Genomic DNA, 20,287 nt, shown 5'->3' on the forward strand with positions numbered 1-20,287 from the left:
GTGAGGCGGAAGCGGCGGCCAGAGAATGGGATCGGCTGCGGCTACGCGGCGGCGGGCCGTGGGGCCGCGGCCCGGCTAGGCCGCCGCGGCGATGTCGGGCTACGCGCGCCGCCCGGGCGCGCCACCGCTGTCCCGGGCCCGGAGCCTCGTCGTTCCCGACGGTGAGGGGCCGCCGCGGCCGCGGGGGGACGGGGCGGGGGCCGGGCCGGCCCGCGGTGAAGCCGCTGTCCTTGTCGCTTTCAGCTCCTGCGTTCTATGAGCGCCGGTCTTGTCTCCCCCAGCTAGACTGTGAGCGCCCCCACGGCGGGGACCTGCACCCGCACTTCTTCGGCATTCGGCCGACGTTTATGTGCTATGTCCCCAGCCCGGTGCTGGCTTCCGTGGGAGACACAGGTGAGAGTCGGGGCGCCGGCTGCCCGAGCCGCGGACCCAGCAGGGAGCCCTGAGCGCGCACTGAGTGCCGCCCCGGGAGTGCGCCCGCCGAGCTCACAGTCTGGTTTCGGGGAGCACCAGCCCCCAGGCAGACAGCCCCAGTGCAGGAAGGTCAGTGCGCAGTGGAGCAGGAAGATCGCCCGACCTTCCCGGTGGGGGCGAGGGCAGGGGCCCTTCCTTAAGCTGGGGAGTTGGAAGTGAGCTGGAGCACTATGGCAGTGCCTGGATCTAGTTCACCCTCATTCCACTCAGACACTTGTGCTGCGGTGGTGCAGGTGGTTACATCAGGGTCCCTGCAATTTCAGAGGCATCACGAGACCAGAGGAACTGTGCCCCCGAATTCACAGGGGGTGTCTTCACAGTCCCACACTCCCAGACTGTATTGGAGCCAGGTCACCTGCCAGGGCCAGAGCCCTGGGGCCTGTCCCCTGAATTCCTTGGGCAGTGACAACCATTGATGAGAGACTACAAGCCCCCCCCCATCCCCCAAAACATGGCAGTCATAAAGCTTCCCATGATCATGGTAGAGTGATGATGTCTTTTTGCAGATTTTGGCTATGGAAAGGGGAAATGTACTAAGCAAGGTCCACCAGGAGCTCACGAGACACATTTTGGAGGTAGAGTAGCTCAGTGATGATCCTTTCTTTTTCTTTCTACCCACCACACAGTGCTAAGGATGCATCTGGCCATAGGGGGTCAATATGACAGGATATAAGGGGTGTGCCCTTAGAGCCCAAAAGAACATGTGGGGTAGGATGCCAAGGATTCCATCTTGAACCTGGAGGAGAGAGTGTGTGAGGGCAGGGAAACCTAGGACAGGGGATGTCAGGGAGATAGGACAGTCCCACCCAAGGGGCACCAGGAGGCAGCAGTACAGGGATTATAGGGGCACTATATATGAGCCTGCCACCTGGAAGATGTTCACTTAATGGTGGGTGGAAGAGCTAAAGTGTGGTGGTCAGGTGTGGCAGAGTGGGGAACAGTGGGTGGGTGGGTTGATTAGGTTCACTGGGTACAGAGATTGGAGGAAGGATTGAGGCAGAGCAGTTACCAAGTCTTGTAGCATGTAAGCTTTGAAGCCCCAGAGCAGTTTATTGTCTCACCAGTGACTGGTTGTGAAGTAGACACAGGCCCATGATACAGACCCCTGGGTGTAGCTCATTGACAGAGCACTTACCTAGCTTGTGTGAAACCCTGGGTTCAATCCCCAGCACCACCCAAAAAAAAAAAAAAAAATCCCCAAGGGGTTCCTGTGGAACTCCAGGAGTGAGAAATGGAAAGAATTGCAGATGCTGCAGAAGCATCTGTTTATCGATCCCTTTTCTGGCAGTTCTTGTTTCCTGGTGTCATCTGAGTAGCGGGGTACAGAGGATGGCATTCCTGAGAAGATGCAGTCTTGCTTGGAAGAGAGGAGTTGGAGAGTTCTCCTTTAACAATCTTCGTGATCTCCATCCTTTCAGATGACAAACTGGAAGACCTTGAAGAGGCAAATCCATTCTCCTTTAAAGAATTTCTGAAAACCAAGAACCTCGGTCTGTCGAAAGAGGACACGACCAATAGCAGAATTTTTCCAAAGGTACGTCTGAGAAGCTGCTGCAGTCATTTCAGGGGACATCTCTCTGAGTCCTGGTGCTTGGAGATGTGTGAGTGAGACAAGAGAGCTGCTGCAGAGGAGGGGCGCTGGGGGTTCAGCAGCTATTTGGCCCCTCTAGTCAACAGATGGGCCTTTCTTGTTATGTTCCAGGCGGGACAAAGAGAAAGAAGGGTGAGCAGTGGCCTCTGATTCTCAGTGTTTGCCTCTACTATTTTTAGGAAGCCTCGAGGCACTCACTGGGACTGGACCACAGCTCCCCTGCTCCCCAGACTGTGGGGTATGGCCTGGAATATCAGCAGCCATTTTTTGAAGACCCCACAGGGGCTGGTGACGTCCTGGATGAGGAGGAGGAAGATGAAGACAGTGGGTGGAATGGGGCCTATTTGCCGTCTGCTGTGGAGAAGACTCACTCCTCCAGGGTCACGGCCAGCACATCACCCTGTGGCACGTACCTTTCCTTTTTCTCCACCCCATCGGAGCTGGCGGGACCTGAGTCTCTGCCCCCCTGGACACTGAGTGACACAGATTCACGCATCTCTCTGGCATCTCCAGCAGGGAGTCCTCTTGCAGAGTTTACAACTCATGGGGAGTCTCTGGGAGACAGACACCTGCGGACGCTGCAGATAAGTTACGAAGCAGTAAGTGAGGGGCTGGCGCACAGGCACAGGGCAAGGGTCTGAGCGGTGTTCTCCCAGAGGAGGACTGGGGCCATGCTACTCCTGGGTGGCCTGGTTCTGGCTCCAGGGACAAAACGGTTGTGTAACAGCCTGCTATAGAACTCCTGTGGAGAGCCCTCCTCTCACACTGGCACTGGTTATGTGTGAGCACAGCTAACTAAGAGGTGTTGTGATGTATCAGGAGGAGACTGGGATAAAGGACAGCTGGCACCCTTGGTTCAGGGACATCTTGCTGAGTGTTCTTAGTGAAGGAGATGTTTAAAAATGATAATCACCTAAAAACATTACAAGCCAGAGGTAGAACGAGAGTCTGTGACTATGGGTCATCTATGTAAGCATGCTGCAGATTGACTCCAGTTCCATGGGTGTTTCTATTTATTAAAAAGTGCGGTGGTGCACACTTATAATCCCACCAGCTCAGGAGGCTGAGGTGAGAGGATAGTGAGTTCAAAGCCAACCTCAGTGTACTGGGTTTGAGCCCCAGTATCACAAAAAAGTTGTTCCAGAGCCCGCTGCAGAAGCACATACCCCTTTTGAGTGAGACACACTGAGTTTCTAATAAGGATTTTCTTTTTCTACAGCTGAAAGATGAAAATTCTAAGCTAAGAAGAAAGCTGAATGAGGTTCAGAGCTTCTCTGAAACTCAAACAGAAATGTATGTAAGCTATTAGTTAGGAGTCAACTCAAAACATTTACCACAAAGGGAAGTCAACGTCTAAGTGATGATGAAGTGCCCAGAGTTGAACTAATGTCTGGGTTTTGTTGTAAATTTTTAGTATCAAGCACATTTCTTGTGCTCTGTGAAAACTTTTTAAGGGTTAGACCCAAACCAACCTAACTTCTCACTGGATGGGCAGAGCTTGGGCAGCTCCCCGAGCCTGTGCATATGTGCTAGGTCACTGCTGTCTTGCCTCTGTCTGAGGACATGCTCTAAACACAGGCTCTGAGTCGCTTTTATCCAGCTAATCACATTAAAGTGCTTTTAGAAGTGTTCTCAAAAGTGGCCAAATGAACTTAACAGCTGGGGTTTTTCCTCTGACAAGGGTAAGGACGCTTGAGCGGAAGCTAGAAGCAAAGATGATCAAGGAGGAGAGTGACTACCACGACCTGGAGTCAGTAGTCCAGCAGGTGGAGCAGAACCTGGAGCTGATGACGGTACGGAAGGCTGTTGCCTGTGGGATGGGGAGGAAGCTCCAGAGAAGGCCCAGCTGGACTGAGGTCAGGCAGATGCCCACAGTTTCGAGTGTGCAGCTCTCATTCAGTGGACCAGTGTCCTTTGACATTGTGTCATGCTTGGCCCTGCGGAGCAGTGAGCAGAAGCAGATCCCAGGTTCTGTGTGGCTATCTGGCTCTGGAGGTGCAGCTGGGGTGGAGGGGCCAGGAAGAGTGGCTCAGCTCCCTCTTCCCTGTCAGACAAGGGCTTTGGGCTGATACTGTGTCATCAATGATGCTTTTTGTGTTTATTTTTTGGGCAACAGAAACGGGCTGTAAAGGCAGAAAATCACATTGTGAAGCTGAAACAGGAAATAAACTTGCTCCAGGTAATTAGAGAAAAGATATTTAGTGTTTTCCCATCATTTGTGGAGTTATGTGTAAGTCTGAGAAAGTTATTGCTGGGCATGGTGGCACATGCCTATAATCCCATAGCTACTTTGGAGCCTGAGGCAGGAGGGATCACAAGTTCAAGACCAGTCTCATCAAATCTGCAAGTTTAAAGTTTAAAATTTTTAAAAAGGGGACTGGAGTTGTGGCTCAGTGGTAGAGCACTTGCCTGGCACATGCAAGGCACTGGGTTTGAGCCTTGGCACCACATAAAAATTTTAAAAAGGTTAGAAAAAAATTTTTTAAGGGCTGGGGAGGTGGCCCCATAGTGGAGCACTTGCCTAGTGTGTGCAAGGCCCTCAGTTCCGTCCCCAATACTGGGAGAAAAGAAAAGTGTGAGAAACCCTTTGCTGGGTTCACCCTGTTCCCCCAGCAGTCTGACAAATCAGGCTTTCCACTACAGCCTCAAGCAAATTGAGGCCATGTTGCCCTCCTGGTCCCCTGTTTCATATTTTGACATTTAGCACCTATAAGAACTCCCCATTTAGAGCTAGGTACCGAGCATAGCCAGTAGTTAAGGGGGAAATGTTGGGGCCTGTCTCCCTTAAGAGGTAGCCCAGCAAAGCAAGAGCACCTGTTGATGTGAGTGGGCCAGGGCCCATGGACAAGTTCTTGCCTCTCCACCAAGGGTGATGTGTGTTTTCTATTGGGCTGCCTTGAAGTAGTCTCCATTCAGCCATGAAAGTCCTTAGCAGACTTACCACCCATCTCTCCCAGGCACAGGTCTCCAACTTCAAGCGTGAGAATGAAGCCCTGAGGTCAGGCCAGGGTGCCAGCCTAACGGTGGTAAAGCAGAACACTGACGTGGCCTTACAGAATCTCCGTGTTGTCATGAACAGTGCGCATGCATCCATCAAGTAAGTGCTGGGGGCTGGAAGCCCTGCAACAGGTGAAGGGTGAGACTGGAATGCCACTAGCTATTTGGGTGATAGCCTAGGCTCTTGGTCTAGGGCTGGGCCAGGGCACTTGTAGGGAGGGAGGCATGTTATAGGGGGATCCATTAAATCTCCAGGTCATGGTATGGGTAGCTGAGCAGTCTTTCTAACCTGCCTTGAAGAAACTGTCCCCACTTGAGAGGCATGGACATCATCACAAAGACCCAAGTCCAGCTCCTTAACCTGCAGGATGCTGAGATTCTAGATAAAGGAGATGATAGCTTCCCTTCTGTTGTAATAACTGAATGAATTCATAGAAGACACTAAACAGCACAATGACGATGTGATTTGCTGTCATTACTAATAATGACCACAGGTGCTCCTTGACTTACACGGAGCCACATCCCTGTAAACTCACTGTAACTTGACAGTATTGACTGTTGAAAATGCATTTAATATACTTAATCTGCCAGACACCAGAGCTTAGCAGCACAGCAGTGTGAAGTCCTGAGTATCTCCCAAGATTGTATGCATGAAGTGTGCTGTTGCTACCCAGCATCTCAAGGGTAACATGGGAAAAGATCAAATTCGGAGTTCAGTGTCTGGAATGTGCATGGCTTCCACACCTTTGTAAAGTCAAACCATCTTAACTTGGGAACCAGCTGAACTTGGTTTCCACTGGGCTGATCTCCGCAGGACAGCAGTGTAGCTGCACTGCAGGTGCTCACGGCAATGAAGACCACTGTCCTTTTGAGCAAAGCCATCAGTGGGTCTAAGGGGTTTTTTACTCTGGAACTTCTTTACTTTAGTTCCACTATTACTTTTTTGCGTGTGTTTAGTTCTGGACACAGGAGCACTGTACTACTGAGCTATGCCCTAAGCCCTTTTTTATTTTTTGGTACCAGGGATTGAATAAGAGGTGCTTAGCCACAACCACAGCCCTTTTTTATTTTTGAGAGTCTTGCTAAGTTGCCCAGGCTAGCCTTGAATTTATGATCCTGCCTTACCCTCCTGAGTTGCTGGGATTATAGACAGGCACCACATGCATGGCTAATTCATTGCTATTGATCAGCTGTAGTTAACAGTCCCCAATATCTATTTCCATTTCAGGCAACTGGTTTCTGGAGCTGAAACACTGAATTTTGTTGCTGAAATTCTTAAATCTATAGACAGAATTTCCGAAATTAAAGATGAGGAGGAGAAGTCTTAAGGACCTCTGGATGTTTCCAGTACCCCGCTCCATGTGCCCTGATCAGCAGTGCTTCTTCTGAATGTGCATTTGTATCCCAATCTATGCAGTCTTCACCCAGAGTATTTATCATGAGATACTAATTTCATGACCTAAAGCAGTGTTATTGGCCACCTGCAACAGGAGCAGCTCTTTTCCATGAGTTGCTTTTGTGGTTTATGTGCATTCCTTCTTGGTGAAATTGTCACTGTTTTATAGATCCAATAATCTGTTGGAAGAAATTTTTATAAAATCCAGTGAGTTTCTAAATTACTAAACATGAAAACGGCAGTTCTGTAATAAGTGCTCTTCCATTTTCATCCCTGAACACTGATCAATTCAGTTAATTGTCTTGATTATGTAAGTAGAAAGAACACTAAGAGCCCCCAGGAGTGAGCAGCTTAACAGGGACTTGTGCCTTTTTGCTGTCACTCAATGCCTGTCATAGCCTTCCTGGGGTGGCTTCTGTGGTCAGTGGCCCAAGTGTAGAGGCACCACTTGGTGGACACTGCTATCCTCCCACAGGGACACAGGTCGCAGACATTCCACACTTCCCAGGTGTCTAAACTTGGGATTTGAGCCTTCAGCTTTGAAAAGCTGTTTTGGCTGGGGATTTTGATACATGTTTCAAGTGCATTTGTACAATGAAGCTTAGGGTTCAGTAGTCTACAGTGTGTGCAGAACCTCCCTGGGTTGGCATGAGGTCTTTGGCTCCTCCTACCTGCTTTATTCTTTGGGGAGGGCACAACAGGCACCCTGTGCCTTTTGGGCTGTTTTCCTGTAGATGCTATTTTTTAATTTCCTTTTCCCTCCTGTTCAAATCTACAGGTTTCTTGTTTAAATAAATTCTGAAGTTCACATGCACTGTGTTTTCATTGGCCAGTTATTCAGGCAGGAGAACCACACTGGCTGACCTCTGATGCTACAGCGTGTCTTGTGTGTTCTTGTCATTGCTGGTGACTCAAGCTGACAGTCTCCTCCCCTCCCCCAGCACATTGTAGGCATGATATATAAGCCACATAGCTGGATATTTTGGAGTTGGACAGATAAGATTCTAGCACTAGGTCATTCTTAGAGATCATGTGGCTGGATTTTCAGACAAGGCACTAAAATCGCTAATCCCTCTGACTCAGCTACAGAGTCATGGTTTTCCTGAAGCCACTGTGGAGTGTCCAACAGCCTGCCCTTCCACCATTTCATGCCCCTCCTGTTGGTGTAAAAGGGCTAGAAGAATCAGACAGGGCAGTGTAGCAGGAGAGTGCTAAAAAGAAGTTCTCTCCTGAGTGCACAGCAGCTCTGGAAAGCCTCTTAAGGGCTGGGGCTGCAGGAGGGTGCCTCAGTCACAGATCCACCTTGAGGCCCTGCATGACAGTACTTTATGGGGTGGAGGAACAGGCTGATGTCCCCTTCACCCACTGGGTCCAAAGCAGGATGGCAGCCCTCAAATAATGCACCTACCTGGGACCTTGCATTCTGGCCTGCTGCAAAAGTCAGCGGGTGAGGTAGGGGTGGATACGCAGACGTTTGTATACTATTCTCTCGATAAGTTTAAAGTGTTCCAAGGCAAAAACTCCGAAGAACAATCTACGGTGACGTTTAATCTCTGCCTCTGAGCCCCACCATGCACGATCTGGTACAATGCAGATGATAAAACAGCGCTTACTCAAGGAACAGAAGTTTCCTGCTTCCAACATTCAGACTCTCCCGCCGGTTCTAAGCTCCCGGTGGGGCCCTCACCAGGCCTCCCTCACTCTCGGTGGGTCTAGCTCTTTACCAAGAGCCCACCTCCTCCGGTCACCGGTCAGGCTCCCGACCCGGTACGGTTTCAGAGCCGGATCAACTTCCAAGCACCACGCCCTGAGAAGAGGCCCCCGACTCCGCCCAGGCAGCGTCGGCGCCCCAGTTCAAGCGGGCAAGCTCAGAAGGCAGAACTGCGGGCTGGCCCCAGCCCCATCCGACAGGCCAAGCGGGTGGTTCCTGAGCCAAGGAACGCTGGCTTGGGACAGGCCCTCCAGGCTGGGCACCTGAAGCCCACGAAGGTGTGCTCACGAAAACAGGGGACTCCGGCCGCGGGAGCCCCTCGCGGCAGTGCTGCGGCCGCCGGCCGAACCCAGGGCGACGCCCGCAGCGAGCTCAGTGCCGCATTACGCACTTCCGCCCTTCAGCCCTTCCGCAGCGGCGGTGCGCGGTGCTCCGCGCCGTCGGGGCGGGACTTCCGGCGCGCGGCGCTCCACTTCCGCGCCCGCCGGAAGCGTGGGATCTGCAGTCGCCTGGGCGACAGTGCGGGTCCTGAGGACTGGTGAGGCTGCTGCGCGGGCGAGGGCCAGGCGGGTGGTGGGGTGGGAGCTGCACGGCGGAGGTCGCGCTGTCTTCAGGAGCGGACAGCCGGGTTCCGGGAGGCGGCGGGGCAGACCGCGACTGGCTGGTCTGCACCCGGTTGGCTTCCCGGGGTCTCTCGCCCCGCTTCCCAGAGGCCGTGGCCTCGCCGAGGTCCCGCTGCTGCGAGGCCGGTGGGCCTCCAGGCTCGTGCTCCTGCGGCTTCCTGGGTTTTGTCAGTCCCGCCCAAGGGGACCCTTGGCCTCGGGGAGCAGCTGGGACTGGGACTGGGACTGGAACTGGGGCTGGGGCTGGAATGGGCTGTCCAGTGCCCACCGTTTTCTGGGAAGTCTGAGGTTCTGCGCTTTGAAGGGAGAGGGGACCAAGACAGCAGGAAGGACCTGTGGCTCCTGACTCAGGAACTTGTGACTTCGACCTCCTTTCTGCTTGGCCTGAGCAGCGTGGTGGCGAGGGAGATGAGACGTGGTGCTCTCTGTACAATACAAGTTGCCTTTCCCTTTGTGCGGGCTTCCAGAAGAAAGCCCGCTGCCCTGGCCTGCCCGGCCAGTGTTTGCTGCAGATCTGGCTGGATACTAGCTGAGTTGAATTCCAGGTCTAAACGAGGTGCCTTGGCAGGAGTGATTAAGCCGAAGGGCCCGACTGGCAGATATTCTGTTTTGTTGCAAGGCAGGACGCCTGTCAGTTCTCATCAGGGAAAAGCCATGCTAAGGACTGGGGAGGATTTTTATGTTTGTTTTTGGTCCTGGGCGTGTGCTTATGTTTTCTGGAATTTTCTCTGCCAGTGCTTTATTCTCCCACCCTTCTCTCTTTTAACAGTTTCATTCCCCTTCAGACTTTACTCACCAGTGTTCCTCTGCCCCCAAAAAAGCTTCTGTGTGCTTCAGTAGATACTGGTTCAGTGTTAGCACTACCATCTGCTGTTCCAAGGCTGGAGATAGAGCAGGAAATGGACAAAGCCTTGCCTCTAGGAGCCCGTTTTCCAGACCTGTTAATGCCAGTAACTGATCCACCTGTGTTTCAGTAACCATTTGTTTAGTGTCCCGGGCACCTGGCTGTGTGTATGGAAAGTAGGGTGCATCTGCAGCTCTGGTCACAGGTTCACATTTCACAGAGGCTGAAGGTCTGGTCTAGGCTGCTGTGACATGGCCCTGCGCCCTGTACTTTTTGTACTGGGTGGCCAATTCCCTTGTGGTTGGGTCTAGAAACAGTACTGCTTCTAGCCTTAGCTGGTAGGGGACACTGATGGGATGTTGGCTCCAGAAGAGCAAAGAGCAGGAGTTCTTGGGGTGCAGAAGGGTGTCAGGTTGGAGCTCTAGGGTTTCCTAGGCTGGGCCTGGGCCTTAGTCCTCTTGGGGTGCCCAGTGCAGGATTCTGCCATCCCCAGTAGTTATGTATCTGAAGAAGGATGGGTCCTGGCACTTTGTTGTTGTTTTTTTTTTTTTTTTTTTTAAGTACTAGGGATTGAACTCAGGGGGGCACTTAACCCCTGAGCCACATTCCCAACCCCCACCCCTTTTTTGATAACTTTATTTAGTTTGGTATGTGGTACTGAGAATTGAACCCAGTGCCTCATGCATCCTCGGCAAGCATTATACCACTGAGCCACAATCCCCACACCCCCTTTTTTTTGTATTTTATTTAGAACTGGGTCTCACTGAGTTGCTTAGTGACTCACTGAGTTTCTGAGGCTAGCTTTGAGCTTGAGATCCTCCTGCCTGAGCCTCTGAGCCTCTGGGTTTACAGGTGTGCACCATGGCGCCTAGCATTTTGTTGGTTTTTAACACCTCATAATGTATTGTGGAGGCAGGCAGAAGTCATGGATGTAGACGCTGAAAGAGAGAAAATAACAAAGGAGATAAAGAAGCTGGAAAGAATTTTGGATCCCAGTTCCTCTAGCATCCATGTGGAGGTTTCAGAATCAAGTCTTGATTCGGATTCTGATGCAGGTAAGTCCACATGCCTAGCCTTCCTAGGATGTGGCGAAAGTGTGTGTGCCCTCAGGGTTCCTTTCAGCCATACTGCTGCATGGTCAGGTCCTATTTCCTAGTCAAACTGCCCTCTGCCTTTACCCCAGCCAAAGAGTTGGTCCCAGTCCTGCCGTTGCTTGCCAGCCCATGGGCCACTGGTTGTGTGTGTGTGCCTTGTCTTTGCTGCCCTCTGACCTTGGGCTCCAGGGCCCTCTGGGTGAGCTTGCTCTCCTGGAGGAAAGGGTGGACCCGGAGCTCAGGCTGCAGCTCAAGTGGCTCAGGTGACCCCGGGATCCCCTCCCTGGACTGGTCCAGCAGTCCTCTAGAGGGACGCTCCCCACTGCTTCTGGCATCGTTTCCATCATCGCTCTCCAGCACAAGTATTTGTTTCCAACAGATTCGCTGCCCAGCGAGGACTTGGATGCTGCTGTGCCCCCGATCTTGGTAATTGCTACTCACCCTTGCTTATTTTGCGCTGTGAAAGTAGTACGTTTTGTGAAAACAAAATGACACAGAGTATTTGTTGTTAAAACAGCCACTCTTGAAAGCTCAGTGGCTGTGCCTGCTGCCATTTTTCTGCACTCACACTATCATTTGTCTCTCATTGTGACATCGTGTGGAAGGCAGCACGTCATGCGCCTGGCCTGCCCCCTCAGCTTGCCTGCTTTGCCTCAGTTTCCCAGTCTGAATACTGGGGTCAGTTTAGCAGAAATCATTGGGCAAAGATGAGCATCTAGAACAGTGTTTGGCAGACACTTGGGTTTGTCAGTGGTAGTAATCATTTTTGCCCATTTTGGAGCTTTACTTTAGGAAATTGTTGCAGTTTGCTTATTGTCTCAGGTTCATAAGTAGAGTCCTCTTGTAATTGGGGGCTATGTTGGCCCCTCTCAGGTGGATGACAGTCCTGAGGTTTTTGTATCGTCACCCTGTGGGGGGGATGTTAGTGTCCCCAGCTCCCGGCTGCAATGCTCTGCAGAAAATTTCCTCCTCATAACCTGGTGCAGGTGGTGCTGAGATGGAAGCAACACAAGCTAGTGTCAAGTTCAGAATTCACAAGAACCTTTCTTGTAGTAATTGGAAACTACTTGTTTCCTCACAATGGCCCTACCTCAAACAATTGGATCTCCCCTTGTGGATCAAGAAGAATAACTGGGGACTCTCACAAACATGCCCCTGCCACTCACCCTGTCACCTCTTGGGCCCACGTTTGGTGGTGTCGCACTGGAACTGTCTCAGTGCTCCATGTCTCCAGTGGCTGGAATGTGCTCTGTGTCCAGGGCTGTGGGTGGGGGATGTCCCTATGTCCCATTTCTTCACTTACTGTGTCTGGCTCCTAACTAGGAAGAAGAAAGGTGGGGTGAGGCCAGCAATGACGAGGAGGACCCCAAGGATAAAGCCCTCCCTGAAGACCCCGAGACCTGTCTGCAACTGAACATGGTCTACCAGGAAGTCATCCAAGAGAAGCTGGCAGAGGTCAGCCTGCTGTTGGCCCAGAACAGGGAACAACAGGTAGGGTTGCCCATGCATGCTGACCCCCCTGATCCTGAGAGTTGGCACAGCGAGGCTCCTAGGACAGAGTTTTGATTGGCTAGCCACCTCCCCTCTTTGGTTCTGCATGTCCTGCAGTTGACCTTGTTTCTGTCTCAGGAGGAGATCCTATGGGATCTGGCTGGGTCCAGAGGCCCCAGGGTGAAGGATGGCAAGAGCCTGCCCCCAAACATGTACATTGGGCACTTCATGAAGCCATACTTCAAAGACAGGGTCACTGGAGTGGTGAGTGACTGAGGCCCTGATTCTGCACCCTAGGGGAGGGGCTCTCACCCCCACAACCTGCTGGAGTGGTCTTGAGTTCCCTTTGGTCCTTCAGGATGATGGATCCAACTTCATCAGAATTTTGCTTTACCTTGTAGTGAAAGTTAAGTCCTTCTTCCTGGGTAGGCAAGCCACCAAGGTCCTATTTCCCTGAGGTGGCACCATGGGCAGTTAGGAGATCCACATTATAGAGGGCCCAGTGTTACTCTCATCAGGCCTGGGCTCCTTGTCAGTTCTCACGGAGTCCCTCAGTCCACCCTGTGCCAGTTGGCTCACACCCAGCTATCATAACTCTGGCTGCAGAGGTCCAATGTCTACTCGGCTCGTGTGCAGGCACATGAGCAGGCTGGGAGGAAGGGGCTCAAGTCCCAGCCTGGGCCCTGGAGGGACACACTGGGTCCTGCAGGTGAGTGCAGCTTGGTCTGCCACATGGTGACACAGTGCGCTCTGACAGGGGCCTCCTGCCAATGAAGAGACGCGAGAGAAGGCTGCCCAGGGAATCAAGGCTTTCGAGGAGCTCCTGGTGACCAAGTGTAAGAGCCCAGCCCAGGCCAGCCCAGAGCTTTCCCATGACCCTGTTTCTCCCTCTCCCAGACCTGTTTATCCTTGGCCTTTTACTCCCTTGACCACTGGGATTGGCCACTTGACTCCTTGCCTTTCCCTTGCTGAGTGGGTTCTTTTCAAAGAAGCCTGTCACAAGGGGCAGATGAGGACCACCCCAAACCCCACTTGTGCTCTCTCCCTTGTCTGGGAATGGTCAGCCCTGACAGGCTCTGCTGTGAGCTTGGGTGTAGGTCTCAGGTGAGGTCCTCTGCTAGACAAGAGGGCCTCGCGTCTGGGAGGCATCCATAGGGGCCTCAGCACAGCTTCCTCTGGAGGTGGGGCCCCTAGTGACGCCCAGGGTTGCAGGTGGATCCTGGGGAATGTAAGAGGTCCTTTGATGTTGCTGCTCTTCTGCAGGGAAACACTGGGAGAAAGCTTTGCTCAGAAAGTCAGTGGTGAGTGACCGCCTGCAGCGCCTGCTTCAGCCCAAGTTACTCAAGTAAGTGGGAAAGGCAAAGGTCAGCACAGCTTTTCTTGCCGTGGGAAGCCTTGGGTGGCCTCGTGGGCTCGGCAGGGTCCAGCATGCACACTGCCTTGCTCTGCCACACCCCTACCGTACCCAGAGAGGTGCTGGTGCTTGCGCTTCACCCCTCCTCTGGAGAGGCAGCAACAGTCATTGGTGGCTCAGGCAGTTTCTTCTCTGGGCCTGTTTCCCTCATGCATAAGCCTGCTTTCTGGGTCAGCTGTGGGGAAGGTGGAGCTCACGTGACCATGGGACATTACCAAGTGCTGCCTGACTGTGCATGCTCAAAGGGTGCTGTTGCTTTGAGAACTGGGTTAGAGATACAAGTGTCTCCCAGAACTAGAACACCAGTAGAGACTCAGGCAGTGCCAGAGGAGGAACTGCAAGGTTTGATCTGGACTGATGATTGCTCTGCCCAGGACCAGTGCCCGTGTACACCCGTTCCCTGGAGAGGAAGGATGGTGTCTTTGTGATGGAGCAGAGGGCATCTCAGCTAGGCCAAGGGTTCCCATGGGCCCACCAGCCCCCTCAGGGATTGTATATAGTCAGGATTTGTGGCAGCAACACAAATCAGGTCCTTTTTGAGACTGTGAGAGAGCCAATTCTTCCCTGGCCAGTTCTTGGCAACAGTTACTTGCTGTAGTAATAACTGCAGGCCTGAGTCAGAATGTCTGCAACTGTCTGCATCTTGTGCACCCAGATTCGCATGGTGGACCAGGCTCTGAGATGTATGGCCACTCCTGCCCTGGACCATGCTGTTCTGACTATAGGGACACCCCAGAGGTGATGTGGAGCTGAGGCAGGAGAGAGGGAGCTCAGAGTCAGCCCTTGGCCCCCAGGAGTGTGGCACCATCCACAGACCTGCCTCCATTCCATCCTGCAGGCTCGAGTACTTGCACCAGAAGCAGAGCCGGGTCTCCAGTGAGTCGGAGCGGCAGGCCCTGGAGAAGCAGGTCAGGGAGACGGAGAAGGAGATCCAGGACATCAAGTGAGCCCAGGGCCTTCTGGGACTCTGGGGGAGAACCAGCAGGCCAGGTAGGGCCCTCACACCCTGTCCCTCCTTCAGCCAGCTTCCAGAGGAGGCCTTGTTGGGAAACAGGCTGGACAACCATGACTGGGAGAAGATTTCCAATGTCCACGTGAGTTGGAGCAGGACTGGAGTCTAGCAGCTGGATGTGGGTCAGAATTGGGCAGGCAGGCCACATCTTCCCTGGCCTCTTAACACACTGCAGCCCCTTAAGTCAAGGGCACATCTGGCAGTCAAGAGGAGCAAGAGACTTCACAGGCCCCTCACCCACGGGTATGAGGCACTCTCTGAGATCATGGTTCTAAGGCTCCAGCTTAGTATGTGAGCCTAACTGTGCATTTTTCTCTAGGCAAGGCCTGCTGAGTTAGATAGATTCCACCTATTTCTACCCACGGGAGCAGCTGACAGGCAGAGTGACAGCTCAGTCCAGGACTGTCTGGGTGTGCTTGGAGTTGGTAACCCCAGAAGACTCTTTCTTGTTGGCACAGTTTGAAGGAGGCCGTAGCGCAGAGGAGATCCAGAAGTTTTGGCAGAGCTCTGAGCATCCAAGCATCAACAAGCAGGAGTGGAGTGTGGAGGAGGTGGAGCGGCTGAGGGCCATTGCGGCCACACGTGGCCACCTGGAGTGGCACTTGGTCGCAGAGGAGCTGGGGGTAAGGAGCAGGACCTTGGAGGGTTGGACATGAACTCACTCCCCCACCATGGCCTGACTGGCCCCCAAGGGCCCTTGGACCTGCTGCAGGCCCTCTCCTTGAGACCTACAGCCCTACCCAGATCCTCCAGACCCCTGCAGCAGTGAGCAACTGTTGAGTCTGCTCCTTCACCTTCCCTGCTCCAGACTTTCTCCTCTGTCAGCCTTATGAGGAGTTTATTTTGTTTATTTTCAAACAAATACTCTTTTCTAGTTTGTTTTGAGTTCTTTCACTGTTTTTCTGGTCTCCCAGGTGAGGACCCAGTGCTCTCCTTGGCCTCTTGTCTTTAATAGGAAGCTTTTCCAGGCTGCAATTCTGAGAGGAGCCTGGTGCAAAACGTCCTTTTTGTGGATTTCTGGAGAATCTGTGATTTCTGTTCTTGTTTGAACCAAGGTTTTTCTAGGACTTTGGTTTTTCATTTTCAAATAGTTGTTAGGTGTCTTGAAGTCCTTGTTGTGTTTGTTCTTCTGGTTGTATTTTTCTCATTTATGACCTGGTAATGTGCTCTGAAAAAAATCTTCATTTTGAGAAGTTACCACTTATGGCAGAGCACAGGACTGTAGCAAACCAAACTAGACTTGCCAAAACCTGTGTGTGTGTGACAGAGAGAGACAGAGAGACACTGCGGGAGTTGAGCCCAAGAGTGCTCCTCCACTGAGCCACAGCGGCTCTGACCTTATCTTGAGATAACAACTCCCTAAGTTGCCAGGCTGTCCACTTGCAATCTTTCTTCCTCAGACTCCGAGTGGCTAGGATTTATAGGTGTGCTCCTCTGAGCCTGGCCCAAAATGTTTAAAAAACAACATTTCTCGAGTTGGTCCCAGTGATTTATGCCTATAATCCCAGTGGCTCAGGAGGCTGACCAAGAGGATCATAAGTTCAAGGCCAGCTTCAGCAACTTAGTGAGACTCTCTCAAAATTGAAAAGGACTGGGGATGTAGCTCATTTGTAGAGCACCCCTCAGTTTAATCCCCAGTACCAAAAATACATACACATTCTCCATTCTGAGGGCCTTGGAGTCTGTAAACGTGTTGAAGAGAGTTGGTGGGTTGTGTTTTGGACTTGGACCCTGTAGAGCTGATCAGTTCTGATGGTTTTGTAGGATCTGATATGCCAACATTGAAGATGGGTCTCCTTCACCTCTTAAAAGTTTACCTTACAAGTAGCTTGGTGGTTTTATTTTTTGTAAGTTATGCTTTTAAAGAAAGTTGTTTGTCTTTATTCTTGGTTCCTATTATTTTTTGACTTTTTATTTTTTTGCTGTCCTAGGATTGAAAGCCAGGCCTGCACATGTTAGGCAAGTGCTCTGTCACTGAGTTGCACCCATAGTCTGGTCCTGTTTTTTTTTTTTTTACTGGGAATTGAGCCCAGGAACTCTTTAGCACTGAGCCACAGCCCTTTTCTATTACATTGGGACCTCGGGACCTTACTGAGGGCTGCCCTGAGGGGCTGGGCTGGCCCAGGCTGGGACCTGCAGTCGTCCTGCCTACGCCCCCAGCTGCTGGGATTACAGGCACGGCTGCTATGCCCAGCCTTAGCCCTTTTTTTAACTGCCAGCGTTATATTAGCTGACAGAAATGTCACTGCTTCTGCATTTCCTTCATTTTCCTGCTTATATGTGTGGTTTTGTTTGTGTTTACTTATCTTTGTTCACCTTTTAGAAGTTGCCCTTCCCAGATGTTCTCATGGAAGCAGCACAAGGCTGGGTTTGGGTTTCATCCACTCAGCTGTCTTATCTGATGTGAGGAGCTCATAGACCTCTTCGTACTCAGCGGTAGCATCTGATACTGGCATCATAGGGCTGTCGCGTTTGTGCTGGCTGCCTGGGAGTTCCTCCACCCATCCCTCTATCCTGTTGACTCTTAAAGCCCCAGGCCCACTGTGTCTGCTAGGCAGTGGAGATCCATGCCATCCATCCTGTGCATGGTTTTCTTCTTGGATTGCACAGTCAGACCCATGTCTCTGTTTGTTGAGAGGAGGACACCAGCAAATTTCTCCCCAGAATGTTTCCTTCCTTTCATCTACCATCAAAGCCAATCTAAGGCCTGGACCAGCCTCCTGAGAACCACTGGTCTCAGCTGCACAGAGGTCCTGGGCTCTGATGACCCTCTGCCCCAAGCCAGTCCTGGGCCTTTCTTGACCCCTTCTCTGGAAGCCCAGTCAGGCAGGTTTGGGACCAAGAGTCTTTTATTTTCACTGAGTAGAAAGCTGGAGAGAGGGCACAGTCTTGTCCTGGGCAGTGTGTGCCCATGAATACACCAGACCAGGTTTGGGTAGGACCCGCACCAAGAAGGGTCACTCTAGTGGCACAGTGCAGAGGCGTGCCAATATAGTGGCGAGGGTACCTCGGGGGCTGGTGCGCTGCAGCAGCCTGCGAACCAGTTGGGGAAGGAGAGCCTAGAAGCAGACCTCTCAGCTGAGCGCTGCCACGCCAGCCCCATGTGTTCTCTGCCTGGAGCTTGATCTGGAGAAGAGGGTTCGTGTTCTGCGAACCTGTCGTAGAAAGCCACTTCCCTCCAGGAGATGAGCATCAGTTGTGTAGCTAAGGTTTGTTTGCTGTACTCTCCCTCTTGGTATCTCTGGAGCCATGGATGCCACACCAGACACCATCCCAACAGTGCCCACCTTGGAGATCAAGAGCTCAAGGGTATCAGCAGCAGGCTAATGGAACTGTGAGGCACCAGGTGGCACTTCTCCTTCCAAGCCGGGAGTTCCCTTCCATCAAGGGTGGGAGTTGACAGGGTGGTTTTAGTGTTCTGAATTAGCCAGTGACTCAGTATGAATGGTGGAGCCCTCTCCCAAGAGGCTGGTGTTTTCCTGGTTCTGTGTGGTGGTCTGCTGTCAAAACTTAGAGCTCCCTGTAGGGGCTGGAAGAAGAGAATGCTGCCCGTGCTTCAGAGAAGCACTGCCCCACGGCTCTCAAGCCCACCTGTCCAGGAACACTTGAAAACCGCTCTGGACATCCTTCCATGTGCAGGGCAAAAGCCCAGTAACACCTCTGTACTTTGTTTGGCCTTGGGAAGACCAGCCGCAGTGCCTTCCAGTGCTTGCAGAAATTCCAGCAGCACAACAAAGCCCTGAAGCGCAAGGAGTGGACAGAGGAGGAGGACCGAATGCTCACCCAGCTGGTCCAGGAGATGCGCGTGGGGAGTCACATCCCCTATCGCAGAAGTAAGTACACCTGTATACCCCAATAGCCTGAGACCCCACGTGGGCAAGAAAGAGACTTGCTGGGCAGTTCACTGCTGTGCTCCTGAGTGGGGAGACGAAGCAAGGGCATGCCCCCCCGCAGCACTGCACAGCAGGATTCCTGGGGGTCATTGATGTCTGTGTGCCCGTCTGATGGCAGGCATCTCAGCCCCACAAACCTTCTGTCCCTAGTTGTCTACTACATGGAGGGCAGAGACTCCATGCAGCTGATCTACCGGTGGACCAAGAGCTTGGATCCCAACCTGAAAAAGGGGTTCTGGGCCCCAGAGGAAGATGCTGTAAGTTCGTGGGCCCAAGGAAGGTTGTCTTCAGCAAAGTCCCTCTGGCTTTCCTGAGTGACTGCTTTGCTTGGCATTCGCATCTGAGGCTGACAGACTCAGGGTAAGCAGCTTACAGCCCTAACCACAAGGTACCATTTTTCTGCCTTTCCCTTCCTGCAGAAATTGCTTCAAGCTGTTGCCAAGTATGGGGAGCAGGATTGGTTTAAGATCCGAGAAGAGGTGCCTGGTAGGAGCGACGCCCAGTGCAGAGATCGGTGAGTCTCACAGCGCTAGGCAAGGGAGGGCTTGCTTGGGTCACTCGCCTTAGGCTACGGGGCAGCCCAGTTTACTGGCCCAGGAATACTATGCTGTCACACAAGGAGGATGTGGCCCAAGGATCTGTGTGTACCAGGGTTGACCCAGTTGAGAACTAGGATAGCTTTTTAGGTTTTTTTTTTTTTTTTCAGTGCTGGGGATTGAACCCAGAGATTCTCTACCACTGAGTAACACCCCTAGCCCTTTTTGTTTTTTATTTTGAGGCAGGGTCTCACTAAATTGCTGAGGCAGACCTCAAATTTGCAATCCTGCCCCCTACCGCTTGAGTTGCCCTGGCATGGATAAGCGTTTTTTGCAGTCCAGACTTAGGAGACGTTTGTAGTACTGATCAACCAGGAGCACAATACTGGCTCCACTTAGCAGCTCTAGTTGGCAGGCCTCTGCCCCCAGGCAGCAGGTGACCAGGCTCCAGGGAGCCTCTGCAGCTGCTCCCTCTCACTCATCTCTGCAGCAGCTCGTTGAGTTGCAGTTCCCATTCCTTACAACTCGCCCACTTGAAGTGTGGAGTCCAGCAACCTTCCACGCGCTCATTGAGCCACGCGGCACTGCTGCAGGACTTCGACGTTCTGATCACCCCAGCCTCACTCAGTAACACTGAGTCTGGGTTCAGGAGATGGCAGGCACAGCTCTGAAGAAGGTGCCAGACGGCCAGTGAACAGGGGAACAGATGCCCACCCTCACTTGTCATTACAGAAGCATTCAGAACTACCACAAAAGACCGCTTACACCCAGTAAGGTGGCCATTACTTTAAAAAAGAAAACTGGATATGGTGGCACTCACCTGTAATCCCAGCCAGTAGGGAGGCTGAGGCAGGAGGATGGTGAGTTCAAGACCAGCCTCAGCAACTTAGCAAGACCCTGTCTCAAAGTAAGAAATTTAAAAAGGTCTGGGGTGTAGTTCAGTGGTAGAGCACCCCTGGGTTCCATCTCCAGTACTGCCAAGAAGAAAAAGGCAAAAAAAGTGCTGGTGAAGATACAAAGGAGTTGGAGCCTTTGGGTGGGGGGAGCACTGCAGCTCCTGTGTTCAGTCAACTTTTTCACTACAGTGGCTAAAAGGCCCGACCAGAAACAATTTTAGGGGAGGAAAAGTTTATTTGGGGGCTCACAGTTTCAGAGGTCTCAGTCCATAGAAGGCTGGCCCCATTCCTTGGGGCTTTAGGTGAGGCAGAACA

At 52.3% G+C, this 20,287-nt stretch overlaps 2 protein-coding genes and 1 long non-coding RNA gene across 10 annotated transcripts in view; 2 read left to right on the top strand and 1 right to left on the bottom strand.

Annotated features, from left to right (window-relative positions):
- On the top strand, positions 1–7,272 carry Entr1 (endosome associated trafficking regulator 1). 6 transcript variants are annotated; one of them, XM_047525552.1, is made up of 11 exons: positions 1–161; positions 244–393; positions 981–1,049; positions 1,893–2,008; positions 2,245–2,470; positions 2,579–2,664; positions 3,285–3,358; positions 3,747–3,858; positions 4,182–4,244; positions 5,023–5,162; positions 6,291–7,272. In XM_047525552.1, the coding sequence occupies exons 1-11, from the start codon at positions 92–94 to the stop codon at positions 6,388–6,390; spliced, it is 1,206 nt and encodes a 401-aa protein (XP_047381508.1). In that variant the 5' UTR covers positions 1–91; the 3' UTR covers positions 6,391–7,272. The 6 variants fall into 6 exon arrangements, with proteins under 6 accessions (XP_047381508.1, XP_047381506.1, XP_047381507.1 ...); XM_047525550.1 differs by having other exon boundaries at positions 2,245–2,664; XM_047525554.1 differs by having other exon boundaries at positions 27–161; positions 282–393; positions 2,245–2,664.
- Positions 1,520–8,556, bottom strand: LOC124964852 (uncharacterized). 2 transcript variants are annotated; one of them, XR_007105037.1, is made up of 3 exons: positions 7,867–8,556; positions 5,007–6,637; positions 1,520–2,643 (listed from the first exon to the last, which is right to left on the bottom strand). It is a non-coding gene; the product is annotated as an uncharacterized LOC124964852 (long non-coding RNA). The 2 variants fall into 2 exon arrangements; XR_007105036.1 differs by having other exon boundaries at positions 1,520–4,002.
- Snapc4 (small nuclear RNA activating complex polypeptide 4) overlaps positions 8,358–20,287 on the top strand; it is a 24,225-nt gene continuing 12,295 nt past the window's right edge. For both annotated transcript variants that reach the window (XM_047525539.1, XM_047525540.1), the window contains exons 1-13: positions 8,358–8,707; positions 10,553–10,691; positions 11,110–11,156; positions 12,054–12,221; positions 12,360–12,485; positions 12,979–13,057; positions 13,485–13,566; positions 14,474–14,578; positions 14,657–14,729; positions 15,106–15,270; positions 18,333–18,480; positions 18,691–18,797; positions 18,960–19,054. In XM_047525539.1, coding sequence (XP_047381495.1) covers positions 10,562–10,691; positions 11,110–11,156; positions 12,054–12,221; positions 12,360–12,485; positions 12,979–13,057; positions 13,485–13,566; positions 14,474–14,578; positions 14,657–14,729; positions 15,106–15,270; positions 18,333–18,480; positions 18,691–18,797; positions 18,960–19,054 — 1,325 coding nt within the window. In that variant the 5' untranslated portion in view covers positions 8,358–8,707; positions 10,553–10,561. The remainder of the gene's footprint in view (positions 8,708–10,552; positions 10,692–11,109; positions 11,157–12,053; positions 12,222–12,359; positions 12,486–12,978; positions 13,058–13,484; positions 13,567–14,473; positions 14,579–14,656; positions 14,730–15,105; positions 15,271–18,332; positions 18,481–18,690; positions 18,798–18,959; positions 19,055–20,287) is intronic.

The sequence above is a fragment of the Sciurus carolinensis genome, chromosome 14 (assembly GCF_902686445.1).
Source record: "Sciurus carolinensis chromosome 14, mSciCar1.2, whole genome shotgun sequence".
In the NCBI taxonomy this organism is placed as follows: Eukaryota; Metazoa; Chordata; class Mammalia; order Rodentia; family Sciuridae; genus Sciurus; species Sciurus carolinensis.

Excerpts from the sequence above, each read along its gene's own strand:
- Entr1 (XM_047525550.1), top strand. The coding sequence starts at position 92 with ATGTCGGGCTACGCGCGCCGCCCGGGCGCGCCACCGCTGTCCCGGGCC. Across the intron at positions 3,859-4,181 it reads AGAACCTGGAGCTGATGACG|AAACGGGCTGTAAAGGCAGA; the intron begins GTACGGAAGGCT and ends TTTGGGCAACAG. Across the intron at positions 4,245-5,022 it reads AGGAAATAAACTTGCTCCAG|GCACAGGTCTCCAACTTCAA; the intron begins GTAATTAGAGAA and ends CATCTCTCCCAG.